General features: G+C 39.5%; 1 protein-coding gene and 1 pseudogene across 2 annotated transcripts in view; one reads left to right on the plus strand and one right to left on the minus strand.

The window, feature by feature from the left end:
* Positions 1–577: 577 nt before the first annotated feature.
* On the minus strand, positions 578–4,098 carry LOC122676735 (annotated as a pseudogene).
* A 560-nt stretch (positions 4,099–4,658) lies between these two features.
* Positions 4,659–22,129, plus strand: part of TRIM33 (tripartite motif containing 33) — a 140,906-nt gene continuing 123,435 nt past the window's right edge. The window contains exon 1 of one of the 2 annotated variants that reach the window (XM_043875612.1): positions 4,659–5,396. In XM_043875612.1, the coding sequence (XP_043731547.1) occupies positions 4,871–5,396 (526 nt within the window). In that variant the 5' untranslated portion in view covers positions 4,659–4,870. The remainder of the gene's footprint in view (positions 5,397–22,129) is intronic. The other variant, XM_043875613.1, reaches the window with a different exon arrangement.

The following is a 22,129-nucleotide window of genomic DNA, read 5'->3' on the forward strand; positions in this document are numbered from 1 at the left end:
CCCACAGTAAAAACCCTGTATACCAAGGCTTGGGTGAACTTGCCTGTTTGGTAACACTTCACAAAGGTGTCACAAATCATTGCTGGGAGAATTAGTGCATGCAACTTCACTGGGAGGAGACACCTGGAACTTGTGCCTGTTTTCCTGTGGACTTTTCTCCATGCACCTTTTACCTTTGCTGATTTTAATTTGTTCATTTTACTGTAATATACCATAACCATGAGTATACCAGCTTTTTTGAGTCCTGTGAGTTCTTCTAGTCTGTTCTTAGAGACCCCAACACATTTGTAAAAGAAAAACAGCAGTAGAAGAGGTATGAGTGTGGTGTCATGAAAACCACGGGAGAAAGTGATTCTAGAAGAGAGAATGGTCGAAGATATGAAATCCCACTGAGAAGACAAATATGGTTAGGAACGAAATACATCTACTGGATTTAAAAAAACATGGAGGTCCTTGATGACCTTAGCAAGAGCTGTTGGAAATGGAAGCCATGCCAGACGAGACTGAGGAGTAAGTGGGATGTGAGGAAACAGAACTTTAGAAACAAATTTGAAAAACAGGTTGCACATTAATTTATCTTTATTTGTAGTGGCAAAAACATCAAGCACAATCTAGTTACTTAATAACCTAATAACTTATTTACATATTAAATTTTTTTACAATGGCTATACTTGTGGAATCAGCAATTCTAGCTTTAGGAATATTCAGAAAAAAATAACTATAGACATACAAAGTATTATTCATCACAATGCTTATCACAGTATTATTTATAATAGCAAAAATTGAAAACAACCTTATTGTGTAACAACAGAGAGCTAATACACTACAGTACACTCACACTATGAAGTCTGTTTATTATCTAAATTGGAATGTATCTTACTGGTTGCAAGAAATAAAGATAATGTGGGTGAAATCACTTTACAAATTGTAATCTGCTATTTAAATGTTGTTTTTATTACTGGGATTAACCATGTGCCTTGGAAGGCTTTAGAAATATAGAAAAGCCAAAGAGCTAGCAATTAGAATTCTGTCATTTGTCTCTCTTTTCTTGGTACTCTGCGCATGAGGGCTAAGTCGCTTGTTGTATCAGAGTCTTTGCGACCATACGGACTATAGCTGACCTGTCTTTGGAATTCTCCAGGTAAGAATACTGGAGTGGGTTGCTATGCCATTCTCCAGGGGATCTTCCAAACCCAGGGATCAAACTTACATCTCTTATGTCTCCTGCATTGGCAGACAGGTACTTTACCACTAGCACCACCTGGGAAGACTTTTCTTGGTATTAGCGGTTCTCAAACTCAGAAAACAGAGCACCAGGAAATCAAAGTGCACTTTGCCCAACATCTTTTGCCCAAATCTTTTTCTAAGATTTTGTTTTTAATTATCTTAAGCCTTATGATGACATAAGTTACAAATTAGTGCTGATGACACTGAATTCTGGTATATGCAATCAATTTAAATGTTACACATAAAAGAAGTTGAGATTTCTGTTTTGAAGAAATAAGGAAGTGGGCCAACTAACTACTCATTAGAAGCTCTGAGATAAGCTATCAAGTCTGCCCTTTCTGCCTTCTTAACTAGCAAAGATTATTTTTGTTCCAGGGGTGTACTTCTTGGGATCTTCCAAATACCTTTCTCTCAGGTGATGCCTTTGTTCTTGTTGGCATCATTGTAAGGGAATCCAGGGGCCTCACCTGTCTTCCATCCAGACCATTCCTATACTTGCTTTGCCTTTCCATGGTGGAGCACTGGGCATATTTCTGAACAAAAATCTTGTCCTTCTCAACATCACCGATTTAAATTTCAATCTTTTGACACGTGCATTAGGAAGGTCCTTGCTGTGAAACTGAACTTTCTGATAAGTCCAAAGACATGCTAAACCAAGGTACATGTGCTTATGTACCCCTGTGTTCCGAGAAGTGAACTTTAAATAAAAAAATGTCACCTTTATATCCCCTAGTCTCACCCACTCATGATTGTAAGCATGGTGCATTAACAGAAATGCCCCAAATCTTAACTGCAGTTCAGCATTCCTCTGCTGGTCTTTGTGAATTGCTTCCAATCCTGCTGACAACCAAGGCTGCTCTGTCCAAGAGTGGCAGAACTGGCCATTGCAAACCTTCATGGTACTCTTGGGCAACTCTGCCTCACTGCTGCCAACCTCTTGTACCTAGCTCATGAATTATGCTCTCACCATTGCTTACTCCCAGTGCTCTTTCTCTTTTCTGGATAGCTGGAAAGTTCTTTTCTCTTCTGGTTACCAGCAACATCAGGGCAGTTTCCTCCACAGCCAGAGCTATTAGGCACTGATGGATAATCTCTCCATTTCAGAACTGTGTTTTTCTTACAATGTTCTTGCAAGGCAGTTGGCATAAAAGATAGCCAACGTCAGGGAAATGGCAAGATCCTTATACCCACTGCTCAGTTCAGTCCATAGTATGTTTTGAGATTTTTCTCTCAGGTACCTTTGTTTCTACTTCCAGTTGTGTTCCCTTCATGAACCTTTGGGTCTACTTTTACATTCATTTCATGTTTACCACGTGCCAGGTACTGTTTTTCGTTGTTCAGTTACTAAGTTGTGTCCCAACTCTTTGTTACCCTATAAACTGCAGCACGCCAGGCTTCCTTGTCCTCTTGGAGTTTGCTCAAACTCATGTCCATTGAGTTGGTGATGTTACCCAACCGTCTTATCTTCTGTCACCCATTTTTCCTCCTGCCCTCAATCTTGGAGCTTCAGCATCAGTCCTTGCAGTGAATATTCAGGACTGATTTCCTTTGGGATTGACTGGTTTGATCTCCTTGCAGTCCAAGGGACTCTCAAGAGTTTTCTCTTGAGTTTGAAAGCTTCAATTCTTCAGTACTCAGCCCTCTTTATGATCCGACTCTCATATATGTGTGTGTGTGTGTGTATACATATACACACTTCTTTTTTAAACGCAGTGACTTAGGTTAATAAAAATGTGATACAGGACTGTATCTCTTCCTAGTAATGTTATATACATCTATGTCTACACAAACTAAAAAAAAAACAAAACCCACTACCAGTCATCTCATTAAGAGGCACTCCCAATTAACATTTTACTTTTCATGTTTAATATTATTTAAGAAGTGGAATACTTTTGATTATGTACTTTTTAAATGGATGATGCTTGTTAAACCACCTGTTTAACTTTCCACTGGGTAGATTTAAAATTAATGTGACAACTGAAAAACGTTAGTAATGCAAAATGTCAGAAATTGCAGTCTCTGCAACTATTTACACTCTTGATGAAAACTTTTAAGGATCATCTTAAATTGTTTGAGGCGAGAAAGCAGTTTTTCAAAGTTCTTTTCCAAGACACAAAAGTTTAGCAAGTTGAAGGCCATCTCTGTATGTGACCAGCTCCTTTAATTCTTTAATCTCCTACTTCTCTTTGCCTCTGTCAAGTCACGCCAGTCACATAGACTCTAACAAGCCAAGAATCTGTCTACCTCAGGCCCTTTGAACTTACTGCTTGTTCCTGATTAGAACACTCTTCTGCAAGAGAACCAAAGCTTGATAACAGAGGACTTCCCCAATCATCTCTAATCTGAATTCTTTTTTCCCCTTCACAGCTTTTATCATTCCCTGCATATATTTACATCACTCTTCCCCCAGACTGCAAACTCCTTGAAAGTCAAGGGTCTCCTTTGTTCCCTGCTGCAATCCTAGCATCTCTAAAACATTACCTGTCACATAGTAAGAGGTCACTGTTTTGAACGAATAAATGAAAAATGTTTCGAGGTGGCTTATTGTAAGGACTTACACCAGTTCAAGAATAACAGTTTCTTGGGAACATTGTCAGAAGAGGAAAGTACTTCATGATCTGAACATTAAAACAGCCAGAGTACTTGTTTCCCAAATAAAGACAACCCTTCCTGAAAGCTGCTATTACCTACACTGGTTAGAGTATTTGCGACTCAACTCACGCCAGGATACTAAGTGGGACTCTGAGAACATAATATTGGTTAGAGCGTTGACTTCTCAAACCGACGCCCATCAGTCAGTCAAAGCGCTTTCAACATTCATCAGCTCACCCCCACTTCCTGATGCAGGTCTGGGGTGTGGTCCTGGCACATCTCCGCTCTGAAAAAGCCTCTCGGTTGATTGGTTTTCTGATGCGTAGCAACGGCAGAGAAACAATCACCTTAAGAAGCTAAAAATAGCGGTTAAAGAGTTTTTTTTTCTTCAATGAGTTTTTTCAGCCTATTTCTGGTACGCCGCCAGTTAAAAACAAAAATCCTCCCTTTACTGCTCCCGAGAGATACAATCATCCAAAGGAACGCGGCCAATTAAAGCACAGAGACCCAGGAGGCCTGGGAGTCTAACCCCGCGCGGAGGGAGGTTTCCGCGGAGATGCGCCCACCCTGGGAACCGCGCCACCCGAGAGTCGCTCGCTCCGCGGGAAGCAGCCCCGGCCTTCCACCCTTTCCCGCTCTTCTCCGTATAGTGGCCGCGTCCGAGCTCTTAACCACCGCGACTACAGGTAGTTCAGCGTCAACAGTCTCTGGCTTTAAGGGCTCACTGCGAACGGAACTGCAGCGGGGCGAAATCTAACGTGCGGGCCCCAGAGGTCGGGAGGGGCAACCTGGACGGCTGCGCGCCCGCGCCCGGAGTTCCCGCCTCCCTCCGGAGGACGTCCGTGCGTACGTGCGCGAGCCGCGCCCGCCCTCCAGCAACCGCGCGACGCGAGGGTGGGGGAGCTGCGTGCGCGCGCGCTCTCGTTCGTTCGTTCTCTAGCTTGCTCGTTCTCGGCGGCGGCTCTCGCTGCGGCTGCGGCTGGGGCTGGGGGCGGCGGCGGCGGCGGCGGCGGGCGGCGCGGGGCGGTCCGGCGGGTTCAAAGAGGAAAACATGGCGGAAAACAAAGGCGGCGGCGAGGCTGAGAGCGGCGGCGGGGGCAGCGGTAGCGCGCCGGTAACTGCCGGGGCCGCCGGGCCCGCGGCGCAGGAGGCGGAGCCGCCTCTCGCCGCGGTGCTGGTGGAGGAGGAGGAGGAGGAAGGCGGCAGGGCCGGCGCGGAGAGCGGCGCGGCCGGGCCCGACGACGGGGGGGTGGCCGCGGCCTCCTCGGGCTCGGCCCCAGCTGCTTCAGCCCCTGCAGCCTCAGTGGGCCCTGGAGTTCCCGGGGGGGCGGTATCGACGCCAGCCCCAGCTCCGGCCTCGGCTCCTGCTCCGGGTCCCTCGGCGGGGCCGCCTCCTGGACCTCCAGCCTCGCTCCTGGACACCTGCGCCGTGTGTCAGCAGAGCCTGCAGAGCCGGCGTGAGGCGGAGCCCAAGCTGTTGCCCTGTCTTCACTCCTTCTGCCTGCGCTGCCTGCCTGAGCCCGAGCGCCAACTCAACGTGCCCATCCCGGGGGGCAGCAACGGCGACATCCAGCAAGGTGAGCGGGAGGCCCGGCCCGAGGTCTGGGCCGAAGGGGCTTTGCTGTGCCGAGGAGCATCTGGGGTCCTCTGAGAGTACTCGGGCGCGGGGCTGCTCTGACCGGCGTGATCCTGAGGAGTCTCAGAGGTGAAAGACACGGCTCCTGGGACAGTTCTCAGAGGAGCTGAACCTCCAGAGAGACGGGGAGGGTGAAGGGAGGGGTGCCGGCTGCGAGAGGCTGGGGGAGGGGACGCCGGCTGCAGGGGAGGTTCGTGGTGTGCAGATACGGGCCAGGAAGGCGTGGACTCGGGCCGAGCGCAGGTTTGGGAGCTGATGGAACGGATTGTGGGCGAAGAGGGGGTCTGGGAATCCGCCTGTGAGAAGCGTTTTCAAGGGAGGGCCCAGCCCCGAGAGGTGTTGAGGGAGTAGGTAAGAGATAAGGGCAGTGAGGATGAATTGCCTTAGAGGGAGACCTGTTCAAAGCTAGGGGAAGGAAGGACCAGGAAGGTTAAAGGGCATTGGAGAATTTGGGGCTAAGAAAAGGCGTCTGGTAGAAAGTAACTTTAGGATGACATTGAGAAGAAGGAACTCTGCAAACAAAATCGCTGTGAGGGGCCTGCATGGCTAGGGGAAAAAACCTTAGGTTTAGGGGTAAAGGAGAACTGAACTTTGAAGGGAATTGGGTGTTAGGGAGAGTTGGGATGAATTTCAGTTCTTGGACATTAATGGACCCTTAGTGTTTCGGATACCGTGCTGCGATTGGATAAAATGCTCAGTGAGGAGTCGGTTCACTGCCCAACATAGGGGAAACAGACGTATAAGATAGAGCAGTGGAGGTGGATGCAGTGGTTGTGGCACAGTCAAGACAAGGTCAGGAAAACTTCACTGAAAAGCAGTCCTTGCGTAGGTTTCTTGAAGGGTGAGTAGGTCACTGAGTTGTAGAGTTTTCCGAACACAGAACATCTTATACATTCCTAGGACGGATCATGTCATCACTGGAAATTAAGTTGGTTTGATGGACTGAGTAGGTAAGAAGTTACAATCCGTTACCTGAAGCTCTTAGGACCAGGTGTGTTTTAGAGGTCAGAATACTTTGAAAATTTTTCTTTTTCCTGCTGAGGTCTTCAATACTCCAGCGGGGTCTGGGTTAACAATTCATTAAGTGTTAATGTTTCAGTAGTAAGGCATATGAATATCACTAATGGGATAGAGAAATAACCCCTCACAGTACAGGGTGGGTTTTGTTGCAGACTCATGAAAAAACTTTAAAATTTCAAAGCTTTTGAAGTTTGGGGCTGAAGGTAAGGGATTGTCGACCTGTACTAAAGGGTTTTGGATTCATCCTATGGAATGTATCTTGGTACATTGTAGATAGACTAAAGGGAGTCTCTCACAGACCTTTTTTTTTTTTTTTTTTTAATATTTATTTATCCTGCAAGGGTCTTCCTTGCAGCATGCAGGGTCTTTTAGTTGTGGCATGTGGGATCTAGTTCCCTGACCAGGGATTGAACCTGGGCCTCCTGCATTGGGAGTGCCGCGTCTTAGCCACTGGACCACCAAGGAAGTCACCTCACAGACTTTTGTATTAGGATAAAAGGATGACATTTGTGATCTACCAGGATTGCTTGAGGGCACATTGAAAGGTAAGGGAAGAAAAAAACCTGAGGCAGGACTAGTTAGGAGAATCCTGGCAGTCATCTAGGAGAGAAATTGGCTGGTAAAGGACTGTTGTCAGGTGTTGAAGAAGGAAGTGTTTTGTTATGGGGGAAAGGTATGGACTTCTGGAGAAAACGTTTTTCTTAGATGCCTACTTGGTCACTTCTTACCTAGTTGGACAGATTAATTTTACAAGGACAAAAATTATCTACCTCATAAAGTTATTGATAGAATGAAGTGACTTAACAAAGTGACCAGTACATGGTGCTAGTACATGTAACAAAGTGACTAGTACATGGTAGTTATTAGTGAAATGGCAGCTAGTTTATCATTGATGGTAACTAGTTGTAAGTAGCACTGAGAATGGAGATGAGGGGCCAGTTGAGATTGGTGTGAGAGAGACACAGGTGTCTAGGCCAAGTTCCAGGTTTCTTGTTTGGTGGGTGGCAGTGCTATTAATGCAAAATCAGATAATTCAGGCACAGAAACAGTTGTGTGTGTGTGTCGTGTGTTTTGGAGGGACGATATGATGATTTCAGTTTTGGATTTGAAGTATTATTGAGACCTGCAGGGAAGAGTGTTAAAAGTGAGGGTTTAATTGATGGAGAAGATACTAAATGATAATGGGTATAGGGAGGGTGGATAATGAGTGTATAACTAACTGCTGAGGGCCTCATGAGTATAGTTAAGACTTGTGAGATTCAGTGTTCTTGTGGGAACCTGGATTAGGTGAGAGATTTAGAGGGGATACAAGATTGTGTTTGATTGATGTGGCTGAGGGACTGAGGTTATGAAATTAGTTCTGTTTTATTTATGCAAGACAGAGAATAATTGTGCGTAAATGTCCTCTTCGTCGTCGTTTGTTTTTGAACTAGGAGAAATAAGCAGATGAGACTAAATACTGTCAGTCTTAAGGTAGTGTTGCTTTCTAACCAGTGTCTAGAACAAATTAAGTCTGGAAGCCACCATATTTTTAGGCAGCAGAGTCTAGAGAATGACTTAGTATTACCTCCTGTGTGTATCTTTTGCTTTGCTTTTTTTTTAAAAAAAAAATCAAACTTGCTGTCTGGAAGGAACACTGGATTGAAGTTAGGGAACATAGTTCTGCCCTTTGTTTTCTGGTTCCCTCAGGTTCATCATGTTTCTGTCCTTTGGTTTCTTTATCTCTAAAATGTAGCTTATAGTTCTTCACTTATATCTCATTAAATCAAATTAAGTAATGAAAGTGAAAATACTTTCTTAAACTGTGAAATGCTTTGCAATTGTAAGGTATTATTGAACAGCCTGTGATCCTATCTGTGGTCTGGATAGGCATGGTTGGTAGTTTGATTTACTGTCTTAAGTGGTTCCGAAGCAATGGCATTACCCTCCCTTCTAATGGCCTTGTTTTCCTCTTTTTTCTAACACACCAAAGTTATTCAAACCCTTTAGCTGTTTCTTTTAGATCCGTCATTCTCCAAGTGTGGTTTCTGGACTAGCAACATCAACATTATCTGCACTCTTGTTAGGAATGGGCCCCACTCAAGACCATCTAACCAGGTGATTTTGATGCACACTAAATTTGAGAACCACTGTTCTTAAGTGAAGGGCTACTCACTTCAAATGTTGCCTCTGCAGAAAGACCTTCTGACTTTTATTTTTTTTAAGGCTTTATTTTTAAAGAGCAATTTTAGGTTTATAGCAATATTAAGAAAGATACAGAAAGATAAGGAAATTTCCCATATAACTCTTCCCCCCCCAGACCTAAATAGTATCTCGCATTATCAACATCCCTCACCAGAGTGGTACATTTTTGAGAGTTGATGGCCCTACATCATAATCACCCAGAGTCCATAGTTTATGTCAGGGTTTCATGCTTGTACATTCTGAGGGTTTGAGCAAATGTAGTATAATAACATGGATTTGTCATAATATCATGCAACATATTTTCACTGCCCTGAAAACTCTGTGTCTGGTTGCTCCTTAAAGTACTGTTACTTGGCTGTCCCATAGCTGACGGGGGTTTTGGAACCAATCCCTTGAGATTACTAAAGGACAATTGTAGTCTTCCAGGTCGCTCTTTGACATATTACCTTTATTTCTTCATGGCACAGATAAAATCCAAAATGTTTTCTTGTTTTTGTTTACTTGTTTGTTCCTGGTTTCCCACTGGAATATTGTAGAGTGAATGTTCAATAAATTGATTTTGGATGAATAAGATTCATATGGAGAGCTTTTAAAAATACCATTTTGGGAGTTTAAGAGATTGTTTCAGTTTAATTGGGGATGACACTGGGAATTTGAATTTTTAATAAGTATATTGTTAATTCTGATTCTGGAACCTTTCACGCTTTGAGAGGCATGGATTTAAATATTTTGAGGAGAAAAACTGATTTATGTGCTTTTGGAGTATTTGGAAAATCAAAATAGATTAGTTAATATTTGTTGAATCTCAATAGTCAGCTTTTAAAAGTGCTTTTGTGTTTATTTTTTTAGGTTTGTTTCAGGTTGAGTCAGAATAGACATTAGTAGTGGGTATGTGCAAATCTAATAATGTATCAATAAAAGTACAAATATGCATTGATGCATCTGAATAGCCTCTCAGATGAACTCTTGAAGGAGTTGAGACTTTTGTAGTAGGGCATAGACAGCATGGTGATGTGAATGAAGATCTGGTTTGGGAGTAACTTGCATTCGGTTCTGCTATTAATTTACTGTGTAGCTTTGGGTGGGTCAGCTAGAGAGCTTCTCCAGGTCTGCAATATGAATTAGTCGAGTTCTTATCCAGTAAAATTCTGATTCTGTTATTGTTTTTAATGCTAATGTTTCATGTCTACATAAGTTTAATATACTTAACTTTTGTGGGGAATAATGGAAGAATCAACATGGGAAAATGATTCTGTTTACGAATCTCCAACTTTTTGTGAAAAGTCTGAGAAGGCAACATCCACGTTGTAAGTGAGAGAGAATACCTCTGGATATAGTGTGAAAAGCTCTTCCTCAAAATGGTTTTATCACTGAGCATGGGCTTCCTAAGTGGTTCTAGCGGTAAAGAACCCTCCTGCCAATGCAGGAGACATAAGAGACGTGGATTTGATCCCTGGGTCGGTAACATCCCCTGGAGGAGGAAATGGCAACCCACTCCGGTATTCTTGCCTGGAGAATTCCATGGACACAGGAGCCTGGCAGGCTGTAGTCCGTAGGGTCGCAGAGTCGGACGCCACTGGAGGGACTTAGCACAGCACTTGGTGAACCACTCGGGGAATCTTCGGCTAGAGCTCTTGGAAGTTTTTTCCCCAGCAGTATGTGCAATAAATGGCAGTTGGCTAGTTCTGGGTGTGACTTATCTGAGAATTTTTTTAGGCCCTACTTGAGTTTTTGAATGATTATATAGTCATCAGCAATCAGTCATTAAAGATGTATCAAACAAAAGCATTTTAACAACTTCTAGCATTGTGGTTGGTTAAATGTACACAATTCAGGAATCAGAATGCAGTCAGAATGTCTGCATTTATTTTTGAGCTCTATTATTTACTACTTGAATGACTGTGGGTTTGTTACTTAGCGTCCGTAAATTGAGAAGAATAATAATACCTGTTTCATAGTGTTATTGTGAGGATTAAATGGGTTAATACACTGTAAATTGCTGCATATAGTACCTGGCACCTGGTAAGCCCCCAATAAATTGTACTGCTCTTATTTCTGTTGACTTCCAGTTGTCGCCCATTGCCTTTGTGATTAACTTCTGTCTCATGATAAGCAGAAAGAAGAGGCAGGAAGGCAAATTGTTGGTGTTTTTCTGACATTTGATGAAATAGAGCACACCTGACAGTTATTTGCATTCCAAATCTCTCCAGCTGCCTAAAACTTAGGTAAATTCATATTCTAAATCCAAAGTCTTAAAAAAAAAACCAAAGTCTTTACGATGTCTAATATCTCTACACCAAAAGTTTTAGTTAGGAAAATCTGATTGCTTTTCATTTCCTTATGTATACTCCTCTTAACAGACTCTAAGTGAGAATAGTAACTTAAAGTAGTTTTTCGAAGTTGGTCTTCGGAACTGAGGTCGGGGCTGACGGTGGGGAGAAGGTTGTCTCTGATACACTTTCAGGTGTTGGCAAAGTTGAAACTGTTTTCATTGCAACACTGATTCATTATTTGCCTTATTCACTGTTCTGATGTTTGTATTAATAATAGGAAATCAATGAGGGATAAAGTTGCTTGGCACCTTAGCAGGAATTAAGATAGTACCTCCAGACCCCTCTTAAAAATTATTCTAGCTCTACCATCACATACTTAGAGTAAAACTACCGCCACCAACAAGATCACGTTCGTTTTACTTTTATGTTCTTGAAGCAGTAAAAATTACTTTTAAAATCTTGATCCTTAATATTGTGTGTGATAAAATGTGATAATGCAAAGTGCTTCTGCAGACTGAAGTGTGGTAAGGCAAGTACTCGTGCAGTTGTTTGAATTCCAAGCTGGATTAGCTGCTTTTTTTCTTGGAAAATAATTTTTACTTGAAAGAATGATTAACAAACTATGATGTGGATATTTGGCAGCCATTTTCTTAAAAATGAATGAACTGAGCTCTGTCACTTTAAGGAAAGCAACTGACATTGTTTTATGTTGCCAGTGATAAAAATTGAGCTTTTAAATGAAAATTAGGACTTTGGGAAACTTGTATCTTATCAATATTTAAAGGCTTTTCTGATAAGGCTGGTAGTGATACTAACATTTTTGTGTTTTTGGTACTGTACGATGAAATGTCAACATTTGGAAGATCTACATCGTGAGCCAATATTTTCCAAATGAACAATGCATGATATTACAAAATCATGCATAGAAAAAAGATTCAAAGTGCAAAATAGACCAATAGAAAAAATTAGATTTTAATGTAAGGGAGCAGTAAAAGTTCATCACTGTGGTAAATTTCACATTGCAACTGATGTTTAAGAAATAAATAAAAACTCTGCAATTTTCAAATATATTAAAGAAGAGTATCCACACATTGTCTGAAAAGACTATTAAAATACTTTTCCCTTTTCTTAAAATGGTTGTATGAGGCCAGGTTTTCTTTTTATTCTTCAAACAGAGCAACCTCTCACAACAGGTTAAATGCAAAAACTATATTCAGACATCTATTAAACTGGATATTCAAGAGATTTAAAAAAATATGAATCAGTGTCACTCTTTACTAAAACTTTTTGTTTTGTTTTGGAAATTATTTCTGATAAATATTCTACTTCAGCGTTCTGTATGTTTATTTTTAAATGAATGAATATTCATTTTAATGAAACATTATTATTAACAATTATTTACTGTTAGCTATACCCCAATACAAAATGTTTTTGGTGTTAAAAATAAATAAAAATTTTAGCTGGAAATAGAACTGCCATATGACCCAGTGTATGCCACTGCTGGGCATACACACCGAGGAAACCAGAATTGAAAGAGACACGTAAAAAAAAAAAAGAGAGACACGTGTACCCCAGTGTTCATCGCAGCACTGTTTACAATAGCCAGAACATGGAAGCAAGCTAGATGTCCATCGGCAGATGAATGGATAAGAAAGTTGTAGTACATGTACACAATGCAGTATTACTCAGCTATTAAGAAGAACGGATCTGAGTCCGTTCTAATGAGGTAGATGGAACTAGAGCTTATTATACAAAGTGAAGTAAGTCAGAAAGAAAAACAATACAGTATATTAATGCATATATATAGAATTTAGAAAGATGGTAACGACTGCCCTGTATTCAAGACAGCAAAAGAGACATAAAGAACAGACTTTTGGACTCTGTGGGAGAAGGCGAAGGTGGGATGATTTGAGAGAATAGCATTGAAACATGTATATTACCAGATGTGTAATAGAGGACCAATCCGAGTTTGATGTATGAAACAGGGCACTCAAAGCCAGTGTACTGGGATAACCCAGAGGGATGGGGTGGGGAGGAAGGTGGGAGGGAGGTTTGAGACTGGGGGGTGGGGGGGGAACCTGTGTAACTGTGGCTGATTCATGTCAATGTATGACAGAAACCACCACAATATTGTAAAGTAATTAGCCACCAATTTAAATAAAAAATAAAAATTAAAAAAATTATATTGAGATATTTAAAAATCCCCAGTTTTTCTTTTTAATACAGTACATATTGATGGATAAAACCCATCTAAACAAAAACTTTAGTTTCTCAATGATTGAGTATAAGAGGGATTCTGAGAACAAAAAGTTTGAGACTTGCTTCTTTAAAGGGGCTATAGCAAAGTGATAATATAGAGCCATTAGAAAGAGTGTCAGACCATGGAATAGCGGAAGACAGCAGATTCATACATGTATAGTCCTTAATTTTGGGGTACCCATCACAGTTCATAAAGAGCTTGTCCCCAAAAGAATGTAAAGAGGAAAACAGTACTTAATAACTTATAGTGTTGGATCTTTTGTAAATAGCTTGCTGTGGATCTATTAATTTTGTTTTTTCCTATTTATGACTGGTCGACTGAGTTCTATCATCTTATTTTTCAGAGGACAAGTTCTGAGGTTGGGCTCATGGTGTTGGATACATTAATTTTGTCTCCTCTGTGGTCACAGATTATATCACCTTCTTCCCTAACCAGCTTCTAGAATGGACATCAGTCCCAAGGGGGAGTGAGAAAAAACAACGATGAAGGAACATAAATGCACCATTTTTAGAAAAATATTTAAAATCTATATCTTAATGATGTGTAAATAGCATGAATTATGTGGTACTAGGGAAAAATACTTTTTGAATGCTTGTTACGTGCAGTTTTTTATTGTTCCTGTGAATAACATGTCCATATGTCTTCTATTTCTCCAGTTTGCTAATATTTTAGAAAAATTTTTGATTTGTAAGAATTCTTGATAAATTCTGTATACTGATACTTTGTTGGTTATGTAAAGTGAAGATTTATGGCTTGGTGTGATAGCCAACCTCTAAGATGGCCCCGGTGTTCTCTTTAGTATTTGTACCCTTCTTTAGTCTTTGCTCACAGTTCTTGTTTGGGTGACCAACAGAATATAGCAGAATTAACAGTGACTTCTGAGGCTTCATTAAAGGTATACAGCTTTTTTCCGTAACCTTTGGATTCCTTGTTCTGAGTGAAAACAAGCTGTCACTCTGCTGCTGCTGCTAAGTCGCTTCAGTCGTGTCCAGCTCTTCTCGACTCATGGACTGCAGCCTACCAGGCTCCTCCGTCCATGGGATTTTTCCAGGCAAGAGTACTGGAGTGGGTTGCCATTGCCTTCTCCGGCTATCACTCTAACAGTTCTGAAAAGAACTGGGGTCTGCTAGCATCCAGGACCAACTTGCCAGCTATGTAAACGAGCCACTTTGGAGGTGGATCGTCCAACATGATCGGGCTTTTAGATAACTGCAGTCCTGGCTGACGTCTGACTGCAGCCTCTTTAGAGCATAGAGAGAACCGCTTGCCATGTCACTCCCAGATTCCTGATTCAAAGAAACTGAAAGATAATGAAATTGTTTTACTCCACTAAGTTGTGGGATAATTTGTTACACAACAATAAACCAATATACTAGATTTTTTCTTTTTATAAAGCTGTGGAGAAGGAAATGATGACCCACTCCAGTATTCTTGCCTGGAGAATTCCATGGACAGAGAAGCCTGGCGAGCTACAGTCCACGGGGTCACAAAGAGTCAAATTCGACTGAGCAACTAACACTTAGAAAGCTGTGTTTTGATAGATGAGAGGTTTTTTAAAAATCAATTTCCCCACTTTTTTCTACCTTTAGTGCTTTTCATAAAGCTACAGTAAACCTTGCTATACATTAATTTCATCCGCCTCCATATATACCTTGTTCATCTTAAAGATTGTCCTGACTGATCTAGACTTTCAGCTCTTATATTAGAATCATCTTGTGAAAGTTCATTTTAAAAATTTGTATTTATGTTGGAATTGCTCTGAATATACAGATTAATTTGGGAGAAAAATGCTGTCTTTACAGTATGGTGTCTGCCTGTTCAGAAATATTCTATGGTTTTCTATTTGCTTAAATGTATTGTTTTTGAATATTAATAGTTTTTTCCCCTAGAAAAGTCTTTCACATCCTTTATGAGTTGTTCTTATATACTTATTTTGTTTTTACTGTAAATCTTTCCCTTGAATTATATTTAATTGTGTTTGCTTTGTTTTTCTTGTTTTTCATTTTACTTTTTAAATATCCGAAGTGTATTGATTCTTGTTTATATTGAAATAATTCCATCTGATAATTCCATTATCTGAAGTTCCTGAAGTCCTGTTTTACTATTACTTGCTTCTGCCTGTTCGTGATTATGGTAGATGGTGTCTTCCAGTGTTTCATAGTTTTGGATTTTGAGCATATGTATACTAGGGCTTTAATTGTGAATCCTGCCAGACCTGGTTTTTGCGAGCAAGTCTCCAAACAGTAGAAAAGAGACTTTGCTTCTGTCTGGTGCCACCATTGAAAAGTCACTGAAGTAAATTTTTAGTTTGGTGTTTCTTAGAACCTGCAAATGTTGATTTACTTAGAGTTTTTATAGGCTGACTTGTATTTGGAACTTCTCAGAAGAAAACTTACTCCTTCACTCTGAAATCAGAGAGTGGCAGTTTTTTCCTTATGCTATTGGTCTGATTTAAAGTTTTACTGTCTTGATTATTTGCTGGTCTGATTTAAAGTTTTACTGTCTTGATTATTTGCTTCGGTGCTCTTCTGAGGATGTAATGCTTCAAGCCTCCCTTATGAAGAGAGTCTTGGTTCTAATTACATAGGCTTCCCTATTCTTTGTTTACTCCTTTGTTTGCACATCCCAAGAAAGAATAAGAATAAAATTTCTGAGCCTTTGCATTTTTGAAGTTCTCTTTATTTTATTCTTTTCTTTCAACGATAGCTTTGATACAGAATTCTAGGTTAAAATCTTTTCCTCAGGACTTTAAGCTGTCTCTCCCAGAGTTTTCAAGTGGACAGTGTTGCTGGTGCTAGTTTGATTTTGCTCCTCTGTATGACCCCAATTAGATTTTTTTGTTTTATTTATTTCCTCTTGGCACTTATCAGTATTTCTTCATCCTTTTCTGAAATAGTGATGTGTCTCTTTTTTTCCTTCCGTTGTTTTTAAAGTTCCCCGTGCTGTGTTGTGCGCTGTTCCTTTCTAGTGAACAAAGGTTTAAGCTTGGGAAAGGTTTTGCAAGGACCCTCCCCACGCGCCTCCCCTTAAAGTGCCTCCCCTCACTGTTTTTGGAGTTGTTACTGTTTGAATGTTTGCATTACTGGCTTCGTGCTGTCTCCTACCTTTTCTTTTATGCTTTTCCTTCTCCTTTTATTGGCCACGCTCCATAGGTTGTGAAATCTTAGTTTTCCAACCAGGAATTGAACCCAGGCTCTCCACAGTGAAAGCATTGAGTTTTAATCACTGGTTACTCAGTTGACATTTTGAAAGCTCTACTTGACTTTATTTTTAATCTTGTTTTTTCCTTTTTGTATTGATCTCTTTTTGTATCAGAGGGGCTTCCTCATACAGTGGATAATCCTTGGTTCTCTTCCTACTGGGTTGGCCAAAAGTTCCTTTAGTTTTTTAAAGTAAAAATTTAAGACACATTTTTCATTTTTGCCAAGAACTTCATTGAACAGCATATTCCCCATTTTGTTCCACTACATTCTGCTATTTTTCAGGCAACTTCATAACTTCATCTTCCCAAAACTTTTATCTTTCTGAGCAAAGAACTGTTCCAGGTACCTTTTACAGTCTTCCAGGGAATTGAAATTTTTTTCATTAAGAGAATTTTTAAAAGACCAAAATAAATGGACGTCTGAAGGTGCAATGTCTGGTAAATACAGCAGATGAATCAGAACTTCCCAGTCAAGCTGTAACAGTTTTTGTCTGGTCATCAGAGAAGCATGTGCTCTTGCATTATTCTGACGAAAGAGTATGTGTTTTCTGTTAACTAACTCTGGATGGACGCTTTTTGTTGTGCGCTGCCTTCAGTTGCTCTAAATAGGAGCAGTACAAGTTGGAATTAATTGTTTGGTTTTTCAGAAGGAGCTCATCTTAGAGAACTCTTTTCCAATCCCACCATATACACATCATCACCTTCCTTGGATGAAGAGCAGCTTTGGTGTGGTTGGTGGTAGCTCATTTCATTTGTCCCACAGTCTCTTCCATTGCATGTTATTGTACAGTATCCACTTTTCATCGCCTATCACGGTTGGTTTTATTTTTATTTATTTATTTATTTTTTCACAATTGGTTTTAAAAATGGAACATTTTTGTTACCGTTAAGCAGACAATTGCATGTGGAAATACAGTCAAGAAGGTTTTTTTTTTCACTTAACTTACGTGGAATCCTAGCATCAAAACAATTTAACATAATGAAGCTGGTGCAGATGATTTTTCAGTGCTTGATTTGGCTATATTGAGTATGTTGGTGAGCTCCTGTGTAGTATAATGTTGATTGTTCTCAGTTAATGTCTTGATTTAATCTCTATCAACTTCAACTGCTTTACCTGACCATAGAGCATGGTCCAGCAAGAAATCTCCAGCACAAAACTTTATAAACTACTTTTGACACATTCGATCGATCTCATAGTACCTTCTCCATACACTGCACAAATCTTTTCTTACACTTCAGTTGTGTTTTTACTTTTCTTGAAATAGTAAAGCATAATATGCTGAAAATGTTGCTTTTTCCTTCTATTTTCAATGTTAAAATGGCTACACAATTCACCATTTTAATAAGCTTTTTTTAATGCACACTGATAAGACAGCTGTCACAGCACAATCTGACAAAATTATTTTGAATGAAGTTAAAGACAACTAAGCATGCTCCTAGAACCATCTTACAGAAAAAAACCAAATGAACTTTTTGGACCACTCAGTATTTGAGTGAGGCAATAAAATTCTGATCGGAAGTTCAGTGTTCGATCTTACTGTAAATAAGGGGTTGACAATATACTTCCCATGGACCACATCTAGCCTGCTGACTGGTATTTAACGACTTGTGATTTTTACATTTTTAAATCATTGAACAAAAATCAAAAGAATATTTTGTGATGTGAAAATTTTATGTTTTCATAAGTTAAACTTTTGGAGCACAGTTATGCCCACTTGTTATGTATATGACTGCTTTCACGCTACAGTGGCAAAATGAGTAGTTGTGACAGATTGTATGTGGTATTGATTACTTTGTACTGCATTTTGGTGTACTACAAATTGCAGTGATGCAGTTATAACTTGATAGGCACATGTATAACTGTAGCATGATCTTTGCAAAAATTTCAGTTATCCATGCATACCTATCTTTTCAAACAAAAGAGTGGATTTTAAATGTCACACTTTTAAGGGACAATGGAATGTGGGTTATTTTGTTTTGAATTAGATGGCAAGGTATTTATTATGCATTTTTACTATAGCTCTGTTAAAGAGTACAACATATGTGGATAGTACAGTACTGGACATGATATTCCCAATTCACAGGAAAGCAATGGGCAGAGAAATTAGAAACTAGAATGAAATATTTCATCATGGCAGAATTTCTTAAAAATAAAATAATGAAATCAAAATTTTTTTAACTTTCAAATATGGTTCAGAAGTAGGCATTAGTCATGGCTAAAATTTACAGCTTTCACTTTTAATGTTGGTTGGGGGGGGGTCACGGTCTCCCTTCTCATGTGTATGAGGTGACTGATTTTGGCTCTTAATGCTTTTGACTGTAATCCAGGCTGTCTTAATATTGATCCAGTTTTCTCTTGCTCTGTTTTCTAGCCCCTGTTTTGTCATGTGATTTGAAGGTAGGGTATCTGAATTAGTAATAGCAGGATAGAATTAGATATGGGTAGGTTTATTTGAATCTGACTAAACTTCATGTACCTTATCTGTAAAATAACATCAGCTTCAGGTTAAATTTTTTCATGTTGTTTGCATATAAGAAATCTCTCAAGTAATATTCTCAGTTCTTTTTTTTTTTTTTTTTTTTAAATAAAGAAACAAACCCACTGAGGCAGAAAGGTAAAATTTTACCTAACTGTGGCTCTCCCATATGGAGGTTAATAGACCAGCCTCAAATAGGTGCCTTTAGAGGCGAGACAGGTAACAAGTGTAAGACAGAGTATCAAAGCTTGCCTTGCCTAGAAGCAGTAAAATTTAGACTTAAAAAATACTCCAAAAAAAAAAAAAATACTCCTTCCTGACCAGATAATACCTGATTATCAGTTTTCTACCTTTGCCCTCATTCAGAATCTGATTAGTCACTTTTATTTGAGTTGGACATATTAACAATTTATAATTAGTTTGATATCATAGTTTTAAAAGCTTAACCACTTATGTAGACTTTTTCTTTTAGAGTGTCTCAGTAAGTGATATTGTGATGTTTTAATAAGAATTAAGCATTATTAGAATGATTAGTATTATTTTTACTATTTAGTTAGATAAGAAAATGGGACAAAAATGTCAAAGTATGAATTGTCTAGTCAAATTGGTAAATTGATTGAAATGCAAGTTCAGTTGATTAACAAGTTCACAGAAGTCTAACTGGTGATATAGATGCCTTCAGAACTTCACTAATTCTGTACCAAGCCATGTTGTAATATACATCTGAAATTTACCTACCTGTTCTTCCTTCTTCTGAAAACACTCAAGATTTTACATGTTAAAAAGGGAGTTAGATGAACGGTTCTCAGCTGATGTGTTGTAGCAGCATATTACACTAGAGCAGTTCACAGGTCTGCTGCCAAATTCTGAACAGCATGAAATTAATTTTTATTACAGTGGCACATTTGATGTCTGTTCGATCTACTGTTGAGTCCAATGGGTCACTTAATGTGGCATGATGAAACTTGGGAAAAAGGCAATATCATGTCGAAAAGTTGTTTGAAAACTGTCTTTTCAGTAGAGAGCATTATCCAGGTAGTAATCAGTTTTGCTTATAGAGTAGTTTTGTGATGGGGACTAAAATAACTGGTTTATTTTTAATGATATGTAGTTTTTAAGTAAATGTTCTATTGAAATATAGAGGTGTAAAAATCTAAAGCATATAGTTCAGTCAGTATGCATAAAGTAAACACACTTGTAAATTCGACAACCAGAATGAGAAAGGACATTATTACCCTATAGGCCTGTACTCTCTGAGTCTCCTTCCAGTTATTATATACTACCTGTGAACCTAACTTCTAACAACATAGGTTAATACGCCTGTTTTAAATTTTTATTTATTTATTTGGCTGTGCTGGGTCTTCGTTGCTGGAGAGGCTATTCTCTACTTGTAGTGCAAAGGCTTCTCTTGTTGCAGAGCATGGGCTGCAGGGCTTCAGCACTCATGGCCCATGGGCTCAGCAGTTGCAGCTCCTGGTTTCCAGAGTACAGGTGCAGTAGTTGTGGAGCACAGGCCTAGTTGCCCCTCAGCCTGTGGGATCCCCCTTCACCAGGGATCGAACCTGTCTCTCCTGCGTTGGCAGACAGATTCTTTACCACTGAGCCACCAGGGAAGCCCCCCAATTTTTTTTTTTTTTTTTTTCCAAATTTTATTTAAATAGAACCATACAGTCTGTACTAGTTTGTGGCTGACTGCTTTTGCTCAACATTGTGAGATTGTTCACGTTGCTTTTGATTGTAGTTTGTTCATTGTCTGCACAGCATTCATCGTATGAATGTACTAAAATTTATCCATTCAAATATTGGTGGACATTTGAGTTGTTTATAGTGTGTTTTACTATTATGAAGATGTTTATTTAACATGTCTCTTGGGGAACATATGCACACATTCTGTTGCTTACATCCTTATTTTAGAGTGGACTTGCCGAGTTATAAGTTGCGCATGAGTTCAGCTTTGCTAGATAATGCCAAACAGATTTCTTAAATGGTTGTATCAAGTTATACTACTGCCAGTAGTGTTTGAGATTTTTAATTGCTTTGTATTCTTGCTAATACTTGATATTATCTGTCTTTGACATTTTAGCCGGTATCCATATCTTGGGGTTTCACATCTATGGATTCAACCAACTACAGATAGAAAATACTCAGAAAAAAATTTTCAGAGTTCTAAAGAGCAAAGCCACCCTGGCAACTATTTACATACCATTTACGTTGTGTTAGGTATTAAATGTAATCTTAAGATGATTAAAAGTATATGGAAGAAAAAAAAAGTTTATAGGCAGTTGTGTGTAAGTTATATACAAATATTTCACTTATGTAAGGATTTTGGTATCTATAGGGGTCCTGGAACCATTCCTCCATGAATACTGGGTGATGACTGTTTATGTGCATCCTTATGCCTGTACCAAATTGTCTTGCTTATTATAGTTTTGTGGTAAGATTTAAAGTTGGTAGTAAGTCTCCATCTTTGTTCTTTTTTGAGATTATTTTAGTTATTCTCTTATAGGTCCCTTGATTTTCTATATGAGTTTTAGCATTGGCCTGTTGATTTCTACAAAAAAACCAGCTGGGAATTTGATAGAAATTATGTTGAGTTTGTAAGCCAGTTCTGAGGAGTATTGCCATCCTAACAACATCAAATCTTCTGATTCATGAACGTAGGACATTTTTACATTTATAGGCATACCTTGCTTTGCTGTGCTTCGCAGCTGCTGTGTTTTTTTACAAATGCAGGTTTTGTGGTAACTCTGCATCAAGCAGATCAGCGCCATTTTTCCAACAGCATTTGCTCACTACATGTATCTGTCACATTTTGGTAACTCTTGAAATATTTCAAACTCTCCACCAGCAAAAAGATTACATCTTGTTGAAGGTTCAGATGGTGATTAACTTTGATGAATACTTTAATTGTAAAGTATTTTTAAATTAAGGTATGTGTATGTATATATTTTTGTGCACAATGCTGCTGCACACTTGCCAGGCTACAGTGTAGTATAAGTGTAACTTACATGTACTGGGAAACCAAAACATTTGTGTGACTTGCTTTATTGTGAAACTCAGTTTATTGTGATGGTCTGGAACCAACCCCGCAGTATCTCCAGGGTATGCCTATATTTAGGAATTCTCTAATTTCTTTGAACAGTATTTTACAGGTTTTGGAATATAGGTTTTACATGTTAAGAAATTTATTTCTAAGTACAGTTTGCCCTTGAACATTGTCGTGGTTGGGATGCCAACCTTCTGAGCAGACAAAGCAAA

Source organism: Cervus elaphus, chromosome 20 (genome assembly GCF_910594005.1).
Source record: "Cervus elaphus chromosome 20, mCerEla1.1, whole genome shotgun sequence".
Lineage (NCBI taxonomy): Eukaryota > Metazoa > Chordata > Mammalia > Artiodactyla > Cervidae > Cervus > Cervus elaphus.